This window comes from Podarcis raffonei, chromosome 1 (assembly GCF_027172205.1).
Source record: "Podarcis raffonei isolate rPodRaf1 chromosome 1, rPodRaf1.pri, whole genome shotgun sequence".
Classification (NCBI taxonomy): Eukaryota; Metazoa; Chordata; class Lepidosauria; order Squamata; family Lacertidae; genus Podarcis; species Podarcis raffonei.
This window is the reverse complement of record NC_070602.1, coordinates 51,259,660-51,284,571: the sequence shown is the minus strand read 5'-3', so window position 1 is coordinate 51,284,571 and position 24,912 is coordinate 51,259,660. Positions and strand designations below refer to the sequence as shown.

The following is a 24,912-nucleotide window of genomic DNA, read 5'->3' as shown; positions in this document are numbered from 1 at the left end:
GTTCAAATAAACAGTCTTGAGAAACTCCTTGGATAAATAGTTCTTACAGAAGAAGACCAGGGTACTTTTTAATCATCTGTAAGATGAGCAGAAGATATTGATAAATCAATGCTGAAGGGAAAGCAAAAACACTAGCTGAAATCAAATAAATGCATGTATTTTCTGCATGTAGAGCAGAAAATCAGAATGGCTGTGGAAGTTTAAGCTGAAATTAGGCAAGTCCCTTCCTTGATGAACTTCAGGCACACGGCCATGACTTTGCTGTTCTAGCAGGCATTTCAAAGGAGTGGTTAGTTTTGTGATTATCCCCCCCAAAATTTTCTGTCAATTTTAATGTACACTACTTAGAAATATTAATATTTAAGTGGTGTATAAATGGCTTAGATAAAATAACAGAATGAGTATTTAGAGGAGAAAGCAGGCGGCTGGGGGGAATTATACTGAACCTTATATTCATCGAAGATAAAACTTGCTTGTTTTCTCCCTTCTGGGCAGCTATTAAAATTGCCAAAGAGCCCTTCACAGCTAGAACTATTGGCCAACTTACAGAGGGAGTATGAAGCAAGTATGGGGATGCGAAATACTTCACAACCTACACTTGTTATTATATAAAGTAGGGGTGGTAGGACAATATCTGTGATGTCAAGGACCACATTCCATCAGGAGAAAAGGGTGGGGTGTTGCTTACTAGTGGACCAAAGTCATTGGTGGGGTGGGTCACCCTTCTCTCTCCTTTTCCCTCTGCCCACGAGGTTGCCTGGATAGGACAGGTTGCTCTTGCTAGATATCTGAAGGGATTGACTTCACTGGTAGACTCGGTAGTGCTTTGGGAGAGGGCCTTCTTGGTGGCTGCTCCCAGACTATGGAAATCCTTAGAGAAGCTGGACTGGAGTTCTCGTTTTCCTTCTTTTGGCAAGTGAAGACTTTCTTATTCCAAGTCTTTTGGGAACTTTTGCTTTTAATGGAAGAGCTGGTGCTGTGCTGTTCTGTTTCGTCGTCATTAGCATGGTTTTAATAGATTCTATATATACATATAATTTCAATTCTGTCAATGTTTAATTGATTTTTTAATGATTTTTCCCTATGTTTTTCTTTTAGCTGTAAGTTGCCCTGAAGTCCTGCCAGGGAAAAGGGAATAGATGATAGATAGATAGATAGATAGATAGATAGATAGATAGATAGATGGTAGATATCATCCTGAAGCAAACTTCTTAACCCAAGGTACTATTTCTGGGTTAGCAGAGTCTGTAACCTGAAGTGTATGTAACCTGAAGCGTATGTAACCTGAGGTACCACTGTAATAATAATAATAATAATAATAATAATTGCTTGCCAGAGGCAAGCGTTGTGAGATTCTAGGAGTTCTAGGCACATACCCAGGGTTCGTATTTCTTTCACAATGAAGTACAGCAGAGACTGTGCTGTTTTTATGATATATGGTTTATTTACACATATATACAACCTGAATTTACAACAGAGGGATTCACAGCATTAACACTCCAAAAAGTCATTGCTTATCCCAGGATTGAATTCAAACAGAAATCAATCACGGCTCTCTCTCTCTGGTTCCCAGATTGCAGTTTTTCTTCCAATGTCTAGCTTCCAGGTCACACATCTTTCAACTCTTGCCTTTGGATATCTAACTACCAGCCACTTGAGGGAGGAGGCCCCTCATTTGCCATCTAGCACAAAACCACTCCATTTAATGGTCTAGGCCAGAGCTTTCCAAACTGTGTCCCAGGGCTGGAAAGGAGTACGTTTAACCTCTGGTTTGCAAGTAAAACACAATTACTGTGTCGCGAAATGATGCATGTCTAAAAAGTGTGTCACCAACATGAAAAGTTTTGAAAGCTCTGGTCTAGGCTATCACCTCACCATGAATTTGAATCCTTGCTTATATTTTAACAGTTGCTGGATCCAGGGATTAGAACAGTCTTAGCCTATAGCCCACTCCCTGTCCAAACTCCTAACAATATAAATTCAATGAAAGAGAAGGGTCCCACAAAAAACACCTTAACTGTCCAACATTGCCAGCATATAGTGAAAGCTGTACAATTAAGTTGCTAAATACACCTATTTGGAGGGAGTTCCACAAATGAGGGGCTGCCACAGCCCTCTCCTGGGCCACCATACTTCCGAGTGTACTACCTCTGCAGATCTTAAGAAAGACAGCCATGTTCAGCAGTCTTCCAACTATTTGGGGCCTAAGTCATTTGGGGCTTCAAACACTAACATGAGCACCTTGAATTGAACCTGGAAATGAAATGGCAACCAGTGCAGCTGTTTTAAAATGGGAGTTATATGAGCTCTAAGGGGACCCTGGTCAGTAATCCAATAGCTGCATTTTTGATCCACTGACATTTCTAAATGCTCCTTTTCAGTGAAAACTGTGACCTAATTACTGTGGGCACCTCCAGACTGATGGGCTTTTGCTGCAGGTGTATTCTGTAATTTTTTTGTGGATACAATAATAGCACATTAGAGGTGGATTTATACAGGACCATCCACATCCCATTCTACTTTATTAGCTGTTCTGTGATGCTTCCCCAATGTTACCGCATTATTACCACCTGGAAGGGGCTAAATGGCAACAAAAGTGGGACAAAACAACACCACCACCCAGCAAAACATTTGTGGTATGAAAAGTTATGGGAAGGCAGCAGGAAGTTATGGGATGCGCACTGATGGGAAGTGAAGCAGTATGTCTGCCCCTAACCTTTTTGCATTGCAGGTGTAAATAGTATTGAAATTGCGATAGTGTATAACCACCCACCCCATTCTGTCATGAGCACCAATGGTCATGGGAGCACAATAAGGAGATCGTCTGGAAGGGCTGCCTGCCTCCTCAAATGAGACCTAAATGCCAGTTGATTTCCTCACATTCCTGCCTGGTTGTTCGCGTTTCCGCGTCTGTAGCCCTCCTGCCCTGTCCGAATTTAGACTGTAAGCTCTGTGGGGGCAGAGACTGGTCTCTGCAATGAACGTGCAATGAATGTGCGTGCGCTGGTGGCGCTGTACTTACGGGATTTCCGAGCGAAACCTACAGGCCGCCCTTTACTACAAAGAAAACACCACGCAGTCAAGGGAGGATTCTCTCTGCACACATAAAGCACGCGCACACGAATATGCACGCACAGATCTAGAGCAGCTTCAGGTACAGATCCCCAGGCCCGGCTTCTTTTACGCGCAGCGCGCAGCCGCCTCTTTGGCTCGGGCGACTCCTCTCCCGCTCCCACCTGCTTCCCAGCCACTCCCGGCGAGCTCCTCCTCCGGCTTCCCCTCCCTGCAAACCCCACCCCAGAGGCCCGAGGCCCGCCTTTGCGCCGCTTGCTTTTCCTCAGGCGCCTTTTGGCTCTGCCGCCGCGCAGGCCGCCTGCCTGTGCCTGGTGGGGGCGGCCCGCTTCACCTGCTGCTGCTGCTGCTGCAGCTCCCCCTGGCAAGAGGAGGCGGGAAGCGGGTGGTGGTGGGTGGGCTTGGCCGGCCTGCTGCATCCAGCCGTGGGGTGGGGTGGCGACGACATCTGCCTTGCAGCTGCCGCCGCCACAGAGGTGGGAACCTGCTTGGGCTCGGAGGAGCATCAGCGGCAGCGCCTCTTCGCGCTCACGCGCTTCTACCCCCACCGGCTTCCTTCTGCTGATCCTTCCGCACCTCGCTCACCCCCTTCCCCGCCACCCACACGCCGCCGTCGCCCTCCTCGCCGGTAAATAATCGCTGTCTGGTTGCCCCGCTGAGCCCTCCCTCCGCCGTGCCTGCCTGCCTGCCTGCCTGCCAGCCTCGGCATCCCCCTCCCCCTCGCCTCCCGCCTGCATGGAGAGGGAGAATGGCGGAGAGAGAGAAAGGAGCCACGTCCCCGACCGGATCCTCCCCGTTCTTGGGGCTGCACCTCGCCTCGCCCCCCAATTTCAGGTACCGGAGCTCCCCCAGTCCCCATCACGACCGCCCTTTGCAATGGGAGATGCTTCGCCGCCAGGGGAGGTTGGGGGGCAATTGGCACTGCTCTACCCTACCCTACCCTACCCTGCCACCCCGCCACCCCTTGCCCACCGCCTGCGTTTCAGTTCAAGGGCCCCTCAACACGTCCCCCCCCCCGACCCCGATGGCCCTTTTCCCTCCCCTTCTCTGTGGGGTGGTTGCTAAAGAGCGAGGCTCTCGTCATCCTCAGTTGTATCCGCCAGCTATTACATCCTAGGGATCTGGGTAAACAGATCCTTCCTATCCCCGGCACAGACGGTGAATTGGTTTATGTGGGGGGGGGGGGTGTTGAGTAGGTGAGGAAGATAATAGAGAAAATGGGAGATCCTCTTCCATCTACCCCACTTCGTGCCCATCCATAAAGAGGCAGCGGAGAGAAATTTGGGGGGGGGGCTTTATTTCTTGCTCCTCAAGACTGTGACATGGCAAGACGTGGACCAGCAGGTGGGTGCCAATAGTGTGTCTCCCTCCCGCTGCTCCTTCTTCTGGAACAGGTGGGGTACCTGCCTATGGCTAGCGCATGACTCTTGGAAGGGGGAAAGGGAGGCAAGCTGCCTTTGGAACACCAGCCGCTCACGCAGAAAGGAGGACAAGGTGTTTTTTCCTGCTGGGGAAAAGCCTGCTGGCTTCCTCTTTCCACTTCCCTGAATATGATTGATAATGGGATCTGCACAGATTCCTACCTCGGTAAGCTACAGATTGCACCATCTCCCTCTGGCACTGTCTCCTTCCCACAGCATGACACACACGCACTCCCCACAATATACACACAACCCCAACTAAAGCTTCTCACGCTGTTCCCGACCTTCCATTTGCACAAATTTCCCTCACGCTGTTCCACATAAAGCTTCCCTACTCCTGAAAGATCAATACTTCCTTCCTATGCAAATCTCCTTAGAGAAAAATGTTGTCTTAAATATGGACACCTACAAAACTGCCATTCTCCCACTGTATCAGAACCACCCATCGCAGAAGGTTTGGGGAAGATTTGTAGCTGGCTGATGAGAGGGTTTAGGTATCTGCGAGACCATTTTGGGTTTGAATTGTGAAGTGAAATACCATGCCTATAAGGTATGAGCAACAACTGAAAAGGCAGTTGGGGAAACCTTGAACCACCTGTCTATGATTACATAGACTGGTTATGATGCCTCCTTGGCATCTACAGCCCTGCTCTTGAAGGTGTTTGGTGCAGCTAGGTAATTGGACAGTTCCTCCATATTTGTTAATACAATTGTTTGTATCTGGCTTCGTATTGGTTTTTGTTTTTTTTAAGGATTTGTGGGGCTGGGTTTCATTGCTGTTATGAGCTGGTTTCTAATAATTAGATCATCTGGTTTCTAATAATTAGATCCATTTCCTGATTGGTATGCATTGCAGAGTGAAATGCTTTCTGACCTGGAAGGGAAGCCAAAATCTGTGATAAATTCTTCATGTTGCAAGATTTCATAGTGTCTTTTGATATGAACTGCTTGTGAGAAAACGTTTGATCAGGGGCTCATAATGGAGGGAAATGAACTCTGATGTAACTGTTTTTACGAGATGTTTTGGACACTGTAAAGGTCAGGTTTTCTGTGTTACTTACACATCCTGTTTTGTGCATAACTTTTGTGTGTCTGTTTTATTGAAATGTTAGAGCTAGAAGGCGCCAGAAAAATTATAATGTTGTCCTTGGGACAGGATTCTTCATGTATAAACCACCCCCTCTCTTGCTGTAAACAGCACCCCATAGGTGAAGAAGCTCTAGGTCTTACGTAGTAGCCACACAGATAAAAATAAGTACTTCTGAACTGACAGTTTGTCTTTTTTAAAAATACTGCTGAATATTATTTTTCAATGAGTTATTCAGCATGAATGGCCCCATCTCCTCTTGAAAAGGCATAATCTGTTCAAACCCCCTCATTGCTTTTGCCACAGTGTGCATCACTTTGTACTTACTCACACTGCATCTCGCTTGCCATCTTACTGCCCAGTCATCCAGTTTGGAGAGATTTATTTGGGGCTACTTGAAGTCTGCTTGGATTTGCATCATCCCAAATAATTTTGTGTTTATCTGCAAACGTGAATGCCTTGATGCTCACTCTGTCCTCTGCTCGTTTATAAATGAATTAAATAGCATTACAGCTCTTGAGGTAACCTCACTTCTTAATTCTCTCTATTTTTAAAGGCTACCTGAGTGTTCCTGTATTCAGCAAAGTCCAGATTTTTAAAAAAGATGATCCAAGCATATTTAAGCACCTTGAAGCTCCATTGACTTCTGTGGGACAGTTCAGCATGTGCTCTAATTTCCACAGTTAAAATCAATGGAACTTCACAAAGTGCTTTACTGTGTAGCTCAGCACTGCCCAGTAGTGAGCAAAATGGCAGATCCCTCGGAAACCTGCTGTGAAAAGGTTTGCAAAGCACTTTGAAGGCAAAGCTGCTTGCATCTGCTCTGAACTTGAGGGCACAGCTGCTGCAGGTCATTCTGAAGCACCCAGAGCATTTTGGAGATGAGTTGGCTGGGATCAGTTTCAGTTGTTGCAGCATGAGGGTGCGGACAGGACTTGCAGAGGTCTGGCCAACCACATGCCCTCTTGAGCCTTGTTTGTCATGTCTTACAAGATGGATGGGTCCAGCAGGCTGTTAATACCTTGCTCTGAGGGGGTGTAATGCTCGCTGCCCTGAAGGAGGTGACCTGGCCCTTAAGACGCCCTCCCAGGACCTAGAGGTTTTGGACAACTAATACCCTGTCACTGATGTCCCCTTCTTTGGTGATGGTGGGGGCTGGCCAGCTTGAAATGTGCCTAAAGGAAAATGATTTTCTAGACCTACTTCAATCAAGCTTCTAGCCTGGCTTTGGCACTGAAATCGCTTGGACCACCCTGATTGATGACTTACATTGGGAAAACAGAAGTCATTTTGCAGCCCTGTTGCAAAATGTAAATCAGGAATGCAGCCCTCTTGATCTTCCTTGATCTTTCAGCAGCTTTCAATATCATTGACTACTACAGTATCATCCTGGAGGGGTTCTGCAGTTTAGAAGCTGCGGGCACCATTTTATGGCTGTTCCAGTGCTACTTGCAGAATTGCAACCAGAGAGTAGCATTAGGAGGCTTCTGCTTGGCCCCTTTGCTTTGGGGCTGTAGGGATCTGCAGGGCTCCATATGAAATCACTGGGAGAAGCCTTCCAGGGATTTGGAGTATAGAGTCATCAGTACCGTATGTGATTGACACCCAACTCTGTCATGTGAATCAGGAGAGGCTGTTCAGTTGCTGGAGGCAGTAATGAGCTTGACCAATGAACTTTGGCAAAAGAAATGCAAGCAGGCAAACAGGTTATATATGAATGAATGAATTTCAGGGGCACATTGTAGAAAATATAAAGACCAACATAACAAAATTAGAAACAGGAAACTGGACATGGATGCAGTTGGACCTTTGAATGACGTAGTCACAGGTGTGCTATAAGAATAAAAGAACATTTCAAGCTGAATTAATTCTTTGAATCCATTAACACAGCTGAAGATGCAGGGCAGGTTATTGTGCCTGAAATAACTTTCTCAGGAGGTGATTCTGGGGAACTGGGGATAAGAGATGAAGTTTGAGGCCTCATTGACAAATTTAGAAAGAATAAATAAATCACCAGGTCCAGATGACATCCGCCTGAGGGTTTTTGAAGAACTCAAATGTAAAACTGTTGATATTGTAATAAAAATATGTAAAAAGCTCAGAAAAGGACAACCAAATGATCAAGAGGCTGGAGCAATTCCCCTATGAGGAAAGGTTATGTTTTTCTTTACTCATTTAGGAAAAAATGATAGAGGTGTATAAAATTATGTATGGTGTATAGAAAGCGGCAGAGAATTTTTATGTCCTACCTCATAATGCTAGAATTTGAGTCATCCAATGAAGCTGAACATTGGAAGATTTGGGTGAGGCAATGTATTCACACAGTGCATAGCTAAACTATGGTCTTCTCATTGTTGAAAAAGATGTTGGACTAGATGGGTCTTTGATTTGATGTATCAGGTCTCTTATGTTGTTATGAGTTGTACTCTCACTGAAGGCTCATCAGAGCCAGCCCACACTTGAGGCAAGGTGAGGCAGTTGCCTCAGCCTGCGGGATACACAGGAGCAGCAGATCTGGCCTCCAATGAATGTGTTGCTCGCTGCTGCTGCATGATCCTTGGAGGCTGGATCTGCCACCTCCTGGACAGCTCTGCCTCCCAGTGCCACCTCTACAGCAGCTTCTTGACAAATAGGAGGTGCTTCTCGTCTTCTCGTACCCCTTGATAGGAAATAGTGGGGGCTGCCTTCTGGGGTCTCTTGGGTTCTGCACCCACCTGGGTGATTCAGAGAGGGCCCCTTCCATCCTTCCATGGTGGAGGAGGTGCCATTTTGTGGCCCGCATCAGGTGCCAAAATGTCTTGGGCCAGCCCTGAAGTTCATAGCTGTAAGCTAGTTGGGCCTGCAACAAAATATGGCAGCATGGGGTGCTCCCATCCATTATATCCCCCCCCCCCAGTCATTCAGCATTTTGTCGCTGCTGAGCACACTCAGTTCTCATTAAGCTGTTTTGGGTTTTCTTCTTAGAGTTCTTTTTAAAAGAGATTTTTTGTACTTCTGCAAACTCCTGGTTTTCCCAGGTATGCTGTTTTCTCCCTCTTGTGTATAGATAGTGCTTTTTTGGCTTTGTAAGCAATGATACTCATACCTGCAGATTCCATTTAGCTATTGATTTGTTCTTTGTAAATGTGTCCTAATTTAATTTTAACGCCATCTAAGCCAGTGGCCAACTTGGCATCCTGCGGCAGTGAATTCCATAAGTTAGGCCTCTGTTGCATGAAGCAGTACTTTTCTGTCTGGAGCGTGCAACTAATGAATTTAATTGGGTGAGACAGGGTTCTAGTATTATCAATAAAGGAGTTAAAAAAACATTTCCCCCTCTACACTGTAAAGTTTTATATCCTTCCAGCACATCCCTGCTTAGTAATTTCTCTTCTAATTTAAATTATGATAAGGAAGTGTATTTTCCCAGTGTCAGAATATTGGTATTTGAGTGCCAGGGGAAAGTGCAGCTTTCCTGAAAAAGGAATATTGCTTTTGAGGAAAGATATCTGAATGTCTTGGCCATTTATATATCATGATACGGTGAGTTCCAAAGATCAGTGGTGAATGTTGAAATTATTTATTTTCAACTTGATGCTTATGAATATCATCAGGTATTTTCTACTTCTGGAATGGACCAAGATAATAAGTATCATATAAGTCTGATATTCTCATATACAGTTTATGTTCTTTGTGTTCTGGTGGGCCTAGTCATCACCCACCGTGATTAAGAAACTTGCCTGAGAATGGACAGGGTGATTCTCACACTTGACACTTAAATTTGGCATTCTTTAAATCTACTCCTAATGCAGTTGTAAAACCATCATTGGCTAGAGTATGTTCTCCAGTTTTTCTTTGCTCTTACATTAACAGCAAATTTGGTCTGACATTAACAGCATTCTCACAGTACAACTGAGATTCACATGTACTTTGTGGCGTCATGTAGAAAGATACTAGTTCTTTGGTTATATAATATACAATGGTACCTTGGTTCTCAAACTTAATCTGTTCCAGAAATCCATTCCAAAACGAAAGCATTCCAGATCAGGGGTTGCTGAAAAAGTTTAAAACAGGGATGCAGAAAAGGGAGGCATGGGGAAGTCGTTGAAATTGGGTATAAGAAAAAAAGATTATGAAATTATACATGTTTATATGTTTGTTTGTCTGTGTATTGTTGTTTGTAATGTCTTATAATATATGTTGAAAAACTAATAAAAATTTTATAAAAAAACAAAAAACAAAACGAAAGCATTCCACAACCAAGGCGCACTTTCCCATGGAAAGTAATGCAAAATGGATTAATTTGTTCGAGACTTTTAAAAACAACCCCTAAAACAGCAATTTAACATGAATTTTACTATCTAACAATACCATTGATCTATAAAATGAAAGCAATAAACAATGTACTTGTAGTCACACAGTCAATAAATCAGTAGCTGAACCGGGTTCCACACAGTGACAAAAACATAACAAAAAAGCCGCAAAAGCAAAACCACAAAATACGTAGCAAAAACAGACAGACCTCAGCATAACACCCAAAACAGAAGTGTGGCACTCAAAACGGAAGCGTAACACTCAAATCGGAAGCGTAACACTCAAAGCGGAGCATGTTCAGATTCCGAAAAAAGTTCGCAAACCGGAACACTTACTTCCAGGTTTACAGTGTTTGGGTTCCAAGTTGTTTGAGTACCAAGACGTTTGAGAACCAAGATGTTTGAGAACCAAGGTACTACTGTATGTCTTTAATTATGAGAAAGGGCACAATACTAAGGCTAGATCTACCAGGATGTGTGGTGTTAGGATCCAGCAGGTATCTGGCTCAACTTGGCTACACCAGTGAAAGTACCCAGCACTGACTCAGCTGGCTGATGTCACATCCTGACTCACTTGGGACCCAGCAGGGGGACTTAGCTTGGATCCTAAGCTAGTTCAGCATAGTCATGTGACCTGGAAACATAGTGTAAGTTAACCTAACAGAAAGGTGGTGTCACCCAAACTCCATTTTACAGACTGGCTTTTTGTCTGCCAGGCTTTGTCTGGCTCAGCCAATAGCAGAAGTCCTCCTGAACAGAGTTTGGATCTGGCGTACTTTATGCCAGTTTAATTTAAGAAAGCATAATTTATTCTGGCTTCCCATACTTAACAATTGCTCCCTAATTAGCTAGCCCAAGGTCCATCATTCCCAGTGGGCATTCTGTTCTCGTGCCCTTAAAAATAATATTCAAAGAATGGCTTCATTTTTACAAGATCCTTATTAGGAGCCTTGAGAAAGTAAAGTACCAGTTACATACCAGTGGCTGGAAACCTTAGGAGGGACGAGTGATGTTTTGCTTCGCATAGGTACCTGGTTGACTGCTGTATGAATAGGATGCTGGACTAGATAGGCAGATGACCCAGCAGGCTGTTTTTAATGTTCTTTTGGGAGTCCCCCAAGGGCCAGCTAGAGAAGTCTGGAGGGCCACATTCAGGCCCTAGGGTCAGCAAACTTTTTCAGCAAGGGGCCAGTCCACTGTCCCTCAGACCTTGTGGGGGGCTGGACTGTATTTTGAAAAAAGAAAGAACGAATGAATTCCTATGCCCCACAAATAACCCAGAGATGCATTTTGAATAAAAGCACACATTCTACTCATGTAAAAACATGCTGATTCCTGGACCGTCTGCGGGCCGGATTTAGAAGGCAATTGAGCCAGCTCCGGCCCCCGGGCCTTAGTTTGACTACCCATGCCCTGGGGCTGCCAGTCCCCACCCCTGCTCCAAAGTCTGATTTTTAAGGTCTGGCTTCATATGGATACTTGCAGCTCTGTAGTTGTTCCTTTGAACAACTGTGTAAGGTAAAAACAATCTGTTTCAATCTATCAGCGTTTTCTAAAAGCCTTCAAGTTTTTAGGGTTTGTCATAAACATGAATAAGGTGTGGGTTGATCTCTGCTCTTTTGTGAAGATTGATCTCTTTTCTAGCTCTAAAATTGTTTGCTGGATTTGTTGAAAATTATTTCAATGTGGCTGAAGTATGTTTTTAAAAACCTACTAACCAAGCAATTATAGCTGTCCCAGAAGATACAAATACTGGAGAAGTGGCTCAGTTAACAGAACTGGCTAACTCAAGACTAGTAGTAGAGATCATCCTAGTCCCATAATAGTCTGGCTATGAATTGTTGTCCTAGATACAGCATTTGTCTCCTGGGCTTCTTGTGTGTTAATGTAAACAGCAGCATCTAAAAATGGAAGAAGACTACCAGGCCCAGGTCTGTCAATGTAGAGCTCCATTCAGACTTAATGATCCAGATAATAATAGATTTTGCTAGAACCGGGACTCAGCAGTTAACAGGAAGAATTCAGGAGACTCTCTAAGACAGGTGTAGGCAACCTAAGGCCCGGGGGCCAGATGCGGCACAATCACCTCATCAATCCAGCCCACAGACAGTCCGGGAATCAGCGTGTTTTTACATAAGCAGAATGTGTGCTTTTATTTAAAATGCATCTCTGAGTTATTTGTGGGGCATAGAAATTCGTTCATCCCCCCCCCAAAAAAATATAGTCCAGCCCCCCCCCATGGTCTGAGGGATGGTGGACTGGCCTATGGCTGAAAAAGGTTGCTGACCCCTGCTCTAAGATCTAGGTCAAATAGAAATAAGTTCCATTTGCTGAAATATGGGAATCCTCAGGATTAAGAGAAACTTTGCAGGCTGTGAGAGGGCATTCAAAGATCGCCCCTTAAACAAATGCAACTGAGTGCCTTGTGACACTCTAAAGACTTAACAATGTTATTGTGGCACAGGCGGTTGCTGGCCAGCAGAGGCGGAGCTACCTGCCCGTGGCAGCATCTTCCCTAGTGGTCCGCTGCCTGCACAGTGAGCGTCTGGGGGCGCCACCTGCATAGTGAGCGTGGGTGGGTAGGTGGCCCAACGATGTCACCTGCCTTCACGGCTGACACCCGGTGCACACTGCACCCTCCACACCCACCTTCCTCTTCCAGTGCTGGCCAGAACATACATCTGATGAGGCAGGTTTGCCTACAAAAGCTCATGCTGTAAATTATTTAATCTCTCGGGTCCCCAAGACTTCTACAGTGTTTATCAAACTTGGGTCTCCAGCTGTTGTTGGACTACAACTCCCATCATACCTGACCACTGGTCCTGCTAGCTAAAGATGATGGGAGTTGTGGTCCAACAGCAGCTGGAGACCCCGGTTTGAGAAACACTGCCCTTGGGTTTGTTGCAACAGGGTTAGCATGCTTCTTAAATGTTTTCCATTTTTTGAAAGGTGCAAATCTGAAATATCTGAAAATTGTGCCACTGAGGGATTCAGCCCCATTAGCCAACTATCCTTATATACTGAGCTGCACTTCAGCATCTGTGAGCAAAGGGGCTGCCCTTTTCTCAGGGTTTCTGTTGTTCTAGGCTGTAAAGCAAGCAGAAAATGCTGTCAGCCCTTTTTACAATGACCTAGTTTCAGTTCACTCCGTGCTCCCATCACAAGGTGAAGCCTGAGCAACTGTGCTTTGATGTTAAGTGGCATCTAAGCAGAGGTGACACATGTGCAATGGTGCAAGTCTGATCTGACTAGGACTTGGAGAACAAAAAGTTGTTTGGGTACAGGATGGAGTTTGCCTTTCTTGAAGGTGAATTTTCCTCCTTGCTGCTTTTTTGTTCATGGGGCACTGCATTTCTCTACTGACCTTTGAAGACTTCGTGGCCCATAATGATTTGATGACTGGCTGAAAAATAAAACAGTCCTTCATCTAACGCATGCACCTCCTTCTTTTCTGTGGGGACTTCACCCAGAGCCCACTGAGTGGGGAGTCAATTCCTTTCAGTCTACAAACCATTGTTCAGCATTTATACTCTTGACTACAAGGGGTCCCACAGCTGTGGCTTCCTGCATCTCAATCATGGTTATCATAGCCCTTGGAATGTGCACCAGCTCAACCAGCCTTCCTTAGGTTGTAAAGAATCCTGAAATGAGAAAGAAAAGTCTTTGCTTTGTGCCGAAAAATTGTAAAAGCAGGCCCCAGGCAGGCTTCCCTGGATAAAGTGTTAGTCCTTGGCACAAGTTGAATCTTTGGTCGTGTCTTATCTTAGTGCTGCTCAAAATAACTTATCTCCAGATAAGCAATAGAGCATGTGTGACTTGGAACCTGATAAGAGACACAACCATGTCTCATTTCCTTTACAATTAATCTCTGCAGTTGACTGCTGTCACAAGTTCAGACAAATATTATTTTAAAACATAAAATATGACAATACAGTAGGCCTGCATGGCATCACACGATGCAGGCTAGAACTTTTGCCAGCTTGCATAGTTCTTGTCTCATTATGTATATTTAAACAGAGTTTTGTATTCAACTGGCTGTCCTGGATTAAAACAGCATCTCTTGATGGGTGCAGTTCTCTGATACTACCTGTCACATAGGAAGTTGCCTCCTGCTAGGTGAGATTATTTGTCCACCTAACCCATTTTTACTACTCTGACTTGCAGTAACTTTCGGGTCTCATTAGATATATTTCTTGACACCTGTTAGCTAAATGATCCTTTTAACTGAAGATGTCTGGGATTGAATCTGGTACCTTCTGCATGCAGAGCACATGCTCTCTCGCTGAGCTATGGTCCGTGCCCTGAGTTGATATATGCAACACTGGAAATGAACTGGAAAGGTCCAGAAAACAAGAGAGGATCAGGTGGCTTGGGAACCTGCCTCTTTCCTGTAGTTGGGCATTAATGTCTAGGCAGCCATTCCTTATTCTTTTATAGTTATCTTGAGAAATCTTGGAAATACCATGATTCTGAATCCAAATAGGAATGTAGGACATCTAACAAATCCCAGAACAGCTCATGTACTGCACTATACACGATTCAAAATCTTTTTTTCAGTCTTGCCCCTAGTTTGGGGCACAGTCACATTAACAATATGCCAAATCTATCTTTGCAGCACGTCTCTATTCTTGCAATGCTTCCACTTTCATTTCTGGAAGAGAGCCAGTAAAACCTTTCTCTCCTCTCGTCCCTCCCCGGCAATATGTATCCTGCTAATATAGATATGCAGGAAGGAGAAAGGGAATTATATACATCTCGGTGCAATTAACACCCCTGCAGCTAGGCAAATGAACAGAGGTCAGGAATTCTGGAAGGTTTAATGCAATGAAACCAGTACAGCATATATATATTTTTTTAAGCATCTGAATTTGTCATCCTCCTTTGGTGGACAAGGTGGCAGCTGGAGACGGGGCATTGAATGGGATAGTTCAATGCTAAGGAGAACTTTCTCAGAAAAGAGACTTGACTGGAGGTACCTGCCTGCATATTGTGTGTCTACCTGGTTTATGAAAGCATTTTTATCCAGTTCACAAATACAAGCAAGAAGCTAAAACTCAAGATTCCTCTTGCTTGCCTGAAGTGCAGGAATAGACCTCAAAATCTTAAAGGGTGAGCTTTTGCATCCCTGAGGAGTTGTGTCCTGAGAACTACAAATGGTGGAGCAATTTGTATCAGACCATAGTCTGAAATGAAACTGAAATCAAAATGCCAGCTCTTTGGGACAATTTGTGTTCATTGGGCACACCTACATACTTTTACCTAGGAGGTCTCATAAGAATGGTCTCATGAGAAGCCACTAGGTTTCACTTTGCACCAGGTGCTACTATTCCCGAAAGGATTTGAATTCAGAACTCCTGAAACAAAAATAGGAACAAAATATCAAGTGATAATGTGCACATGTGAACGAGCCGTTACAGATCTAATGCTAAAAGTCAGAGTTCCTATATCAACTGGCATCACCTCAGTTAAAACACTTTTCATCGGAGGCCATTCACCTGCGAATCATTGAATGATAAAGTCATTTACTAATGAGATATTGAGCGGTCAACATGCTTGTACAGCCTCTGTTCTCTCATACTCTTAACTCGGGAAGATACGCTGATCAAGCACATTCTTCTTCAGTGAGGAATGTGTGAACTACTTTTAAATACATCAAAATGGCTAATAGAGTAAAAAGGCAGAATACATCAAGGAGAAAGTAAAACAACTATGAATGGCTATAAGCTGTCCATCAGATTCAGTAGAGCAATCAGAAAAGCAAGATTTCTAACAACTTAAACCAGATTCTGGAATATGTGCTATGCATCGTGTGTTGCAGCAAATAATGTCTTTTAAAGCAGAGCAGGTAAAATTCATGGATATATATGTAATAGCATAAATTCAAGGCTGTAGGGGCAGGGTACAGTAAATATCTTGCGGGTTAGAAGCACGTTGGACTACAACCACAGAGAAGACAGAAATGGTCTGCTTTGCTTATTATAGAGGTTGGCCAAATATGTGGGGGACTTAGGTTGTTGAGGTGTTCAATAAGTTCGCCTGCTGAGTGAGGTGTGACAAGATAGTTCTGATTGACCCATGTGAAGACAGGATGCTGGACTAGATGGAACATGGGCCTGATCCAGGAGTTTTTATGTACTAGGAGAGGGCCTTTTCAGTAGTGGCACCCTGTTTGTACAATGCTATTCCCAAGATACTTTCTTTGTTCCTGCTTTGAGGTCTCCTCAGTGCCTTTTTATTCTGCAAGCTTTAATTTATTTTCTTAAACTTTCAGTAATTTAAAATTATTTGTGTTTTTTAGATACGTTCCGAAATATTAAAGGACTGTTTCAATATCATTTGTGGTATTGGGAGCCCTGCTGTTTTGGTTTTAATACTTCCTGCTGAGTTTTTATGCTGCATTGTATATTTTGGTTTCATGGTTTCGACTGTATTTTATTATTTTGTTGCTGGGCGGTGTGGGTGTGGGTGTGGGTGTATTTGTCAATAGCAATAAATAATCATGCATTCAATGTTGTCACCTTGGATCAGAGGCTCACTCTACTTCCAGCAAGGCACTGGAAGCTTGGAAGTTGCTGCTGCTGCTAAAATGCAGAGCCACTAGCAACAAGCCTGAAGGTAATGAGCTGATTTTTCCAACCCACGGGAGCCCATGCATTTGCAGGAAGGGGCCTTCCTGGCTGCTTGTTGCTCACGCAACATGCAGTCTTCGGCTACGGAAAGGGTCTGTGTATCCCTGGAGACTTCTAATAGCTTTTTCTGAGCCTGTGTAAATCCCCATAGGAACTAAAGAAGCGGAGGAAGGGGTGGTTAGTTTTTCAGCCGTTGAGCACCATGGACAGGGATTTGCTTTAGAAAATGCTGTGGCAGAATGGAGAGAGAATTAGCATGCTAATCTGCTTGTGATGATATTAATTTTAGACAAAGACTGTTTCAATGCCTGCAGTTAGCCCGAATAATCATAAAAACCAGCCCATGGAATTCTAAGCATCACCCACAACCACTTGGGCAAGCACAGGAAGGAAAGAGCCCACTTCAGTGTAATAAATAGCTGCATGCATATAACACAGTCTTGGTGAGGATGCCGCTGACAATCTCTGCAAATGCATTGTCACAATCAATAACAAGGAGAAAATATGGTTAATGAACACAGAGCTAAACTGAGGAAGCAGAAACAAGGAGAGAAGGGCAGGCAATGATGAATGCTTCTTTGTGAAAGCAATGGGGCCTTTTAGACTGCATGGGTAGCAGTGGCACAGGGACATGGGGAAGGGGACTGTGTCCCTAACAGAAGGATTCTCCCTGCATGTGCTTGAGTAGAACCACATAATGGAGTTCAGTAATGTGCTCTAGTCATGGGCCATTGCAAGTCCATATGGAGCATCCCTGTGTAACATCTGCCAGGGCTGGTTTCTGTCTCCCCTGCTTTAGCTGTTGCCCAAATGTACCTTCCTACATATTGGCAGTTTCAAGTTATTGATTATAGTGCATACTGAGCAATGGAGAGAAGCTGTTACTATTTTATCCAATGCCCAGCAAGCTCAGATTTCATGAAATGGCAGCAGCTAAGGTGCCAAATGATATTCTTCTGGTCCCAGACTGTTAGGTTTGGGAATCTACATTGCTTGACCTAATCCAGGTTCAGAAATAATGACAAGGCACACCTTCAGTTGTGGATCAAAATCAGGTGCTTGGGATTGTGGTGGTCTGAGTGTTTGTTTGTGTCAATCACAAATGCAGGCTTAGTGCATAACCTTTTGTACAGCGCAGGGATTTCTCGATTGCTCTGGCTGCAACTGGCATGATGGAGATAGCTATCCCATTCTGCCTCATTCAAGAGTTTGGCATCTTCCTCTGAGCAACCTGAGCTTGGGCTGATGTCAGAGACAGGATATTGAGCTAGATGGTCCATGGACCTAATTCAGTTTGGCAGCCCTGATGGGGAAAAAGCAAGGCTGAAAACGAAAGACGGTCAGGAAAGAGAAAAAGGTGATGTAGCAAAAATGGTAAGAAGGAAGCAGCACAAGACAGCATGCACCAGGTTCTGTGAAAGCAAATAAAATGACATCAGAGATGGTGGTGGAGGCAAAAAAATCAAAGAGAGATAAAATGTTGAACAAATACATTTTGGTTATGTGGAGCTCAAGTAATTATAATGGTATTAACATTCACAACAAGTGCAATGACGTTGAAGGCAGTGCCCATTAAAATTGAATTTCTCATCTCCCTCTCTTGTAAAATCATGGGAGTTGCGTTTTGGGGACACAGCAGTATGCATCATGCTTCTATGAGCTGGCAGTCCTTTGTCTAACTCATCTGGAGGAACATTACGATAGCCCAGCAACTGTTCTCCTTGTGTAACGTTAGCATGAATTACCTGGAGTGATGCACGGGGGTTCTCTCTGTGCCTCTAGGATTGCCTCCCCCCAGTTGTTGCCCTGCAGATGCCATTGAACTACAAGTTCCCTAATCCTTGACTGTTGGCTACATTGACTGGGAATGATGGGCGTTGCAGTCCAAAATATCTGGAAGGCCCCAGCCTGGGGAAGGCTGCTCTCTAGAGGCTTTGCTGTGGTGGTGTTTTAAAAGCATAATGCTCCTTACAGCCTGATCTTCGGAGTGCTGTGCTGCTGGAGGTCCCAGTGAAGTGAATGAAGCAGGCATGTACCTTTATAGAGTATTTTGGAAGAGCAGACTGTCTGTCTTCTGGGCCAGCTCCTTAATGGGGTGGCTCCAGCTGGCTTCTGTGGTTTAAATTAAGTTCCAGCCAGAATCCCTTAATGAACATGCAGTTGCTGCTGTTGACCTAACTCCCTCTCCGCAAATGTTCTTAAAAGCTTTCTATCCACCTGGGTTTTGGAATTGTCCCCAGCAGAGATCCCTGGGCAACTTGCAAAGCAGCCTCTGTGTGCCTGAGAGCCAATCTGGATGCGAAGGGTTGCTCAGGGAGCTCTAGGGTTAAGTGCTTTGCACCTGCTGTTCCGCTCTCTTCTCCATGTCATTCAAAATAGACTTAGTGCTCCTCTCACATATAGTCTCCCAGCCCAGACCAAGGGGGATGTGTGAGCCCCTAATGTAGAGTTCGCTTGTTTATCACCTCGCAGCAGGTGATAGAGATGGTGGTATTCTTTCAGATGCTGTGGAGCAACTGGAAGTGTGCAGTGCGCACATTTTGCTCTCCATCCCTTCCACACCAGAAGCTGCTCCGTGTTCCTCCTTCCTAGTAATAAGGCTAATAGTGCTTCACTGCCCTTGAGGGTGATGGTGGTAAACACTATAATAAAGACTGGGAATCACTTAAGACTGTGATAAAGGACCCTTCACATAAATTGGCTGCCACGTGGAGGCCATTTGAAATGGTGCCTGCATGGCAACTTCTCCAGGGAGCAAGCTGCTTAGGGACAGTGGCTCACCTGTGCCAGTGGACTGCAGGCCTGCCGAAAAAGGGGAAAGGTGGCATTGCAGCACCTGGTCCAAAGCCAGCAGGAGGTTTAGACCCTGAGGTCCCATTTTAAAATTAAATGCAGTAAGTCTGCAGCTTTCATGCATTTAACTTGTGTACATTCAGCTTTATGTGTATGGCAAAAATGAAAATAAATGGAAAGGGGGTGGGGCTCGGGGGGGGGGGAATGACTTGGGCAGTTGCACCCGCCATTGAACCCAGTGTATTTTAACTGTACACTATTTGGGCTTTAGGCACTATCCCCAGAACATAACCCCAGCATAAGTTGAGTGTGTGGTACACGAGGGATGGGGAACCTGTAGCTCTCCAGAAGTTGAAAGACTCCTATCAGCCTCAGCCACCATGGTCAATAATCAGAGATGGTGGGAGTTGTAGTCCAGCGACATTCGGCGGCCACAGGTCCCCATTGCTGCAGACTACAGTAGGCTTGCTGTCCCACCAGAGTAAACACTGGCCTGTGAATCACCCAGGTGAGTTAACAAGGGGGATGTAGCTGAACAACCCTGGGGATACTTACTTTGGTAAGTACCTTGATGGTATAAGCTCTGCCTCTGCTCTGTGCTAGCCATTTTAGATTCCTTGTGTAACAATAATAGAGAGGGCTGGGTCGTCTTCTGGCACTTGGGGACTCTGGTCCCATGCAGCCTTGTTGGGGCAGAGGCATTGCAAGGTCAAGGGGAAGGATGGCTTGGCAGAGCTTAGTGCCACTGGTGTGGTAACTCGATTCCCCACTTTTCCCCTTGACTGCAGCTGATGGGGAGGGGAGCAGAGATGCGACTTGATCAGAAGCCTGCCTGGCTGAGGGAAGCAGCAGACCAGGCAGAGTGCAGGGCTTGGCACCATCTCAGCCCAGAGGGTTATTTCCCCCCACCCACCCCAGACAGCTGAGTCCATTTATTTTTAATGAGCTCCCTTAGAATGCGCAGTGAGAAGGAGAGAGCAGCGCGAGCGGCAGATTCTCCCCAGCCGGGACAGGCAGAGGAGACGGCACATACACAACTCTCCTTTTTCTTAAGGGGGGAGGCCTCCCTTCAACTGCGGCCGCTGCTCCTCTCCCCCTGAGGCGGGGATCCTCTTAAATGAAGTTTGAACTTAAAATGCAGTCGAGCACAGAGGAGGAGAGCTGGCTTGAGGATCAGTGGGAGAAATGGTATGTCTGGGGGCAGGAGGGGGCCTGAGGGGTGGGGTGGGGGGAACAGAGCCGGTCTTGTGCACCTGTACAGCGTTTTTACATTTTTTAAGGAAAAAAGCAGTTCCGCTTGGCTTTATACCAGTCCATTTATTTAACCGGTGAAGTCTGACTTGCTAAAAACCCTGTTTGAGCAAGGTGTCTGCATAGCAGCTGCGGCCTCTGTGTGCAGACTTGGTTGCAAACTTTTATCTGCTGCGAAATCGGACTGAAAGGCAGTCTGGGCAGGGCAAGGAAACCAGACCATTTGGTTAGTGCTCTGCTAGTCTCTCTCTGGCATGGCTGGCTTTGAGCCCAAATGGGACTCCTTAGTTGCCAAAAGGAAAATATTGGTCTGTCAAGAGAGTTTTCTTTCTTGGTGCTAAGAAGCCGTCTGCAGAAGACCTTTGCTGTAGGGGAGGTCAGGATCATGTAGACATTGTGGTGAATAAGTGGTGTGGGGAGGGCAGGAGTAGATCTCCCAGCGCCCTGGCATGAGTCTGTAAGTTGCCACTTGCTGTCACTGACAGATCAAACTCTTTCACCACACCCCAGAACTGAATATGTGGGGCTCACTGCAGGGAAAATCCCCCAGCCTATCATACAATTGGTGCTGTCTTCAGTTCCACTTTCAGTGAGAAAGTATGGCAGTCCCTTTATGTCAGACAGGAGCAGATTCAGTACTGCTGTTAGCTGGGAGTGACAAACCAAAGGCTTTGCAGGGCTCTTCTGAGTGGGTATAGGTAATTGGAAAAAATGCTCCTGCTGGGCTATTGTGGTAATTGCCCATTCGTTAGCCTCCCAGTGACAGGGACAGATATTTGCATGCAATATAACAAGTATTAACAGAAGAGATTTCCTGACCCCTGTGACCTCTCTGGAACAGGAGAGGGAATCAATTAATGCTTTGGCAGCCCATCATATAGACTCTCCATCCCTCTCCTAATATTCCTCTCTTCTTTCTTCCCTTCCTGTGTGCAGCCCCTCAGAGACGTACAGGTTTCATGTCAAATGCCCCACCCCCTTGTTAATCCAGATGGGCAATTCAATTACAGCCCTGCTACGAATCCCTTCCCTAACTCCAACTGCATGCAACTTTCTCTGTAACTCTGGAAATCCCCGGTCCCGATAGCACTGTGCCAGTGCAGGGGAGAACAGAAGACGAGGCACCAAGCTCCTTGATGGGTATCTTTTGCCTCCTTTGCAGTGTAAAGTACATGCCAGAGAGTTGCAGTTCAAAATGGTATAATGATTTATAATATTAATAATGTATTATTTATACCCCACCCATCTGGATGGTAACCTCTTACATGTGCTGTGCCTCCCAGTGTGACTGGTAATGCCCAGTGGGAAGGGGGGGAGTTTCCTCCCTCTGTGAGTAATAAAACTAAGGATTCAGCTGGGAGCTGCTGGGAGAGCGATGGCTTCTCCGCTGAACCCTGCTCTGCGCAGCAGGCTGCGCTTCAACCAGCAACAAATTTCTCTGTGCAAAGACTTGCCCTTGGCAAAATGTCCCCAAATGTTCCCTGCTGTTCTCCTGTGAATTGATCTCAAGCAAAAGCCATTGACTGTATATCGGAGGGGCTGCAGAAAGCACTTTGGCAGGGTTTCAGAGGAAAGAATTAGAATCTATATTGATAAGATGCATTGAGATGATCTGTGGATGATTCATTATTTCCTTTCTTGATGTCTCCCTTACTGCCTTTTTCTTACCTCCACGGGGAGCAGATAGGCTGACGTGTCTACGCTGGTTCTTAAGCCTAAATGCAGTCTCTTCTCTTGAGGATATTGTCAGTGTTGGGGAAGGGCATTTCCTCTTCTATGGGGAAAGGACACCTGAGGGTGGGAGGAGAACATAAAAGGCTCTTTCTGCATCTTGGTAGATCCCTGGATATTAGGGGACAACTGAGGTTTTCATTTGGAGGAAGCTGATTGGGCAAAGGCCAGCAGTAAATTGCTAGATATTGTGTATGTTTCTGCTCATGCAGTTTTGTTTTAGAGTTGATTTATAAAACTATTGGATTGAATTTTTGTGTATTTTATACTTTGATATCTGTGCTGTAAACTGCTTTGGAACACAACTGATGAAGGGCAGTTTAGAAATTAATTAAATAAATGCACTTCAAAGGATTAAAGAAGGGAGAGTCCTATTGTTGCCAAATGTTCTTGGTAGGTTTTCTCACTCTTTCTGTCTGAACTGCCTGGAAGCCTGGACAGCTTCCATAAAATACCAAGGTGGTGTACAACAATATAAACAGGTACAATAAAGCAGAAGATGCCACAAAACAATACAAAATAACTGGCTCATCTTGGGGGGGAAATTAAGCAACTGAATAGACTTGTTAGCATGGAAGTGTGAAGAGTTATAAACTGAATCTTCTTTAGTCAACTTTTCTCATGCTCTGTCCCCACTTCTTAGTTTCCTTTTCATATTGATGGTTTCTTTATGATGAGACGTACATATGGCGCCACACAATTGGGTCAATTCTGCAGATGTTCTTGAATAATTCAGGCCAGACAGAGCATTTGGGTTGAATCCTGACAGTTCTAGGATCCTAACATTTTAAGACCAAGTTCAGCCTAAAAAGGAGTTGACAGCGAGCTAGAAAGGTCTCCATTGGTTCTGCCACATGTTGCTGTAGTGTACAGTATTATGTTGACAAGGTTAATTTTTCACTATTAAAATGCTGTTTTGAGATAATTGGCTTCATCTTCCATTTTCATAATGCGTATTTTCTGAAGAAGTCAAAACATTTGGAGTTGGGAAAGAAGTTAGATGAGGGATGAGAACTCTTAAGTTACTTACGGATTGTAACTATCTTGCTGGAGTGATTAAAATTTAGGTTTGTGCAGTTGAAGTAGTTTTACCTAGGAATTGTGAGATAGCAATTAATCAACAGGGAGCTGTTATAATATCTGTGCAAAGAGTTCAGGATTAATGTTTAATAAATAGCCATGGGGGAATGTGAGTATAAGGTCTGTTGGCTAATTTGGCTAAAATCTATGCAAAGTGGTAAGGAAAATGAAATTGAGTGAAACTGTTTATCAGTGGAGACTTCAGCATTAGGGGTTAAAGGTAGAGCCCTCCCAATCAAAAGGGGCATTATTAAAGACAACCAAACCATCTCAACAGGTTGAGTATTTGCATTCCGACCCCCTGCTCTGTCTTATGAAACTGAGCAGCCAGAACCCACAGTGCCACTCTGGGTGACCACTTGTACAGTGCATCACCAAAAAGGAAAAAAGAAAAAAGAACAGATTTGCATTTATAAAGGCAAATTCAGAAATCATTGCAATAATTTAATCAGAAGAACGTCTCAGCGTAGAGTAGGGAGACTGTGCCCTGAGAACCCGCTCTGTCTCTCTGCTAGGCAGTCTTTGAGGATTATCCTCTACAAAGTAGGAATCTTGTCCACCCTGCTGTCACCTGGGATGAAATAGATTATTGTTCATCTTTATTGTTTAAATTGGTCTTTTGGAGGAGGGGGATATTGGGTGGGGGCAAGCAAGACGCTGACTTTGCAGCTTGCTGTGCATTGTCTGTTTTTCACATAAGCATGTTTTCAGGGACTGTTTGCCAGTGAAATTTGGCAATGAAAAAATTTGCATCTCAAGGCGGCTTGGATGTTGCAGTGATTGACAGGAAAAATGGAGATGTGGTACCAAAAGAAATAAGCCAAAAAAGCAGGGGCAGGAGTGATGCAAAGCCTCACAAAGATGCTTAGATGTGTTTGTTTTAAAAGCCATACAAATATAGTATGCCTAGTATGTTTTGCTGCCTTCGGGGCAGAAATATTCCTAAAAGCTTTAAACCACAGGTGTGCAATGTAGGGAATGCTTGCAGCCACCAACAGCACCTGAAACTGCCTAATTCCTTCCACCCTCTTAGAGTTTCTTCCATCCCCATTGTTTCCTCTCCACCCCACTAGTTTTAAAAATTATTTCCCCCTCTTTCTTCATATTTTCAGAGGAACTGATTTTAAAAATGGTAGATTTCTGCTACATTTATGTATATTGCACATTAAAGTCAGTAATTACTTTCACTTGTTTTTCAGAACAGTAGCAGTATTGGTCTGATTGTATTAAAAACACCCTTTGTATTTGAGAACGACCCCATTAAACTCAATGGGGTTTACTTTTATTCTGAGTCAGCCTGCATAGATTTGAGGATTCTTATCTGAGTGGCCATAATAAAAATTGAAAGCACAGCAGTGTTTATACAATATTAGCTATTTTTTATTTACATATTTTCTTACATTTATATCCTACTCTTCTTCCATCATGGAACCCAAGGCAACATACATATGATTTCCTGGAGGTCTCCCAATCCACGCACTGACCAGCCCTAGTCCTGCTTAACTTCAGGGAGATGATGACCTCAAGTGCCTTCAGACCATACTCTGAGACCATTC

General features: G+C 44.7%; 1 protein-coding gene across 3 annotated transcripts in view; it reads left to right on the top strand.

The window, feature by feature from the left end:
* The first annotated feature begins 3,131 nt into the window (after window positions 1–3,131).
* The window catches only part of MAPK8IP1 (mitogen-activated protein kinase 8 interacting protein 1), a 59,304-nt gene continuing 37,523 nt past the window's right edge, over window positions 3,132–24,912 (top strand). The window contains exon 1 of one of the 3 annotated variants that reach the window (XM_053387320.1): window positions 3,132–3,154. Coding sequence is in view for 2 of the 3 variants with exons in the window: in XM_053387315.1 (XP_053243290.1) it covers window positions 3,821–3,906 (86 nt within the window). In the remaining variant the exon portion in view is untranslated. Of the gene's footprint in view, window positions 3,155–3,595; window positions 3,907–20,362; window positions 20,483–24,912 lie in introns of those variants that run through there. The other 2 variants (XM_053387315.1, XM_053387317.1) reach the window with 2 other exon arrangements.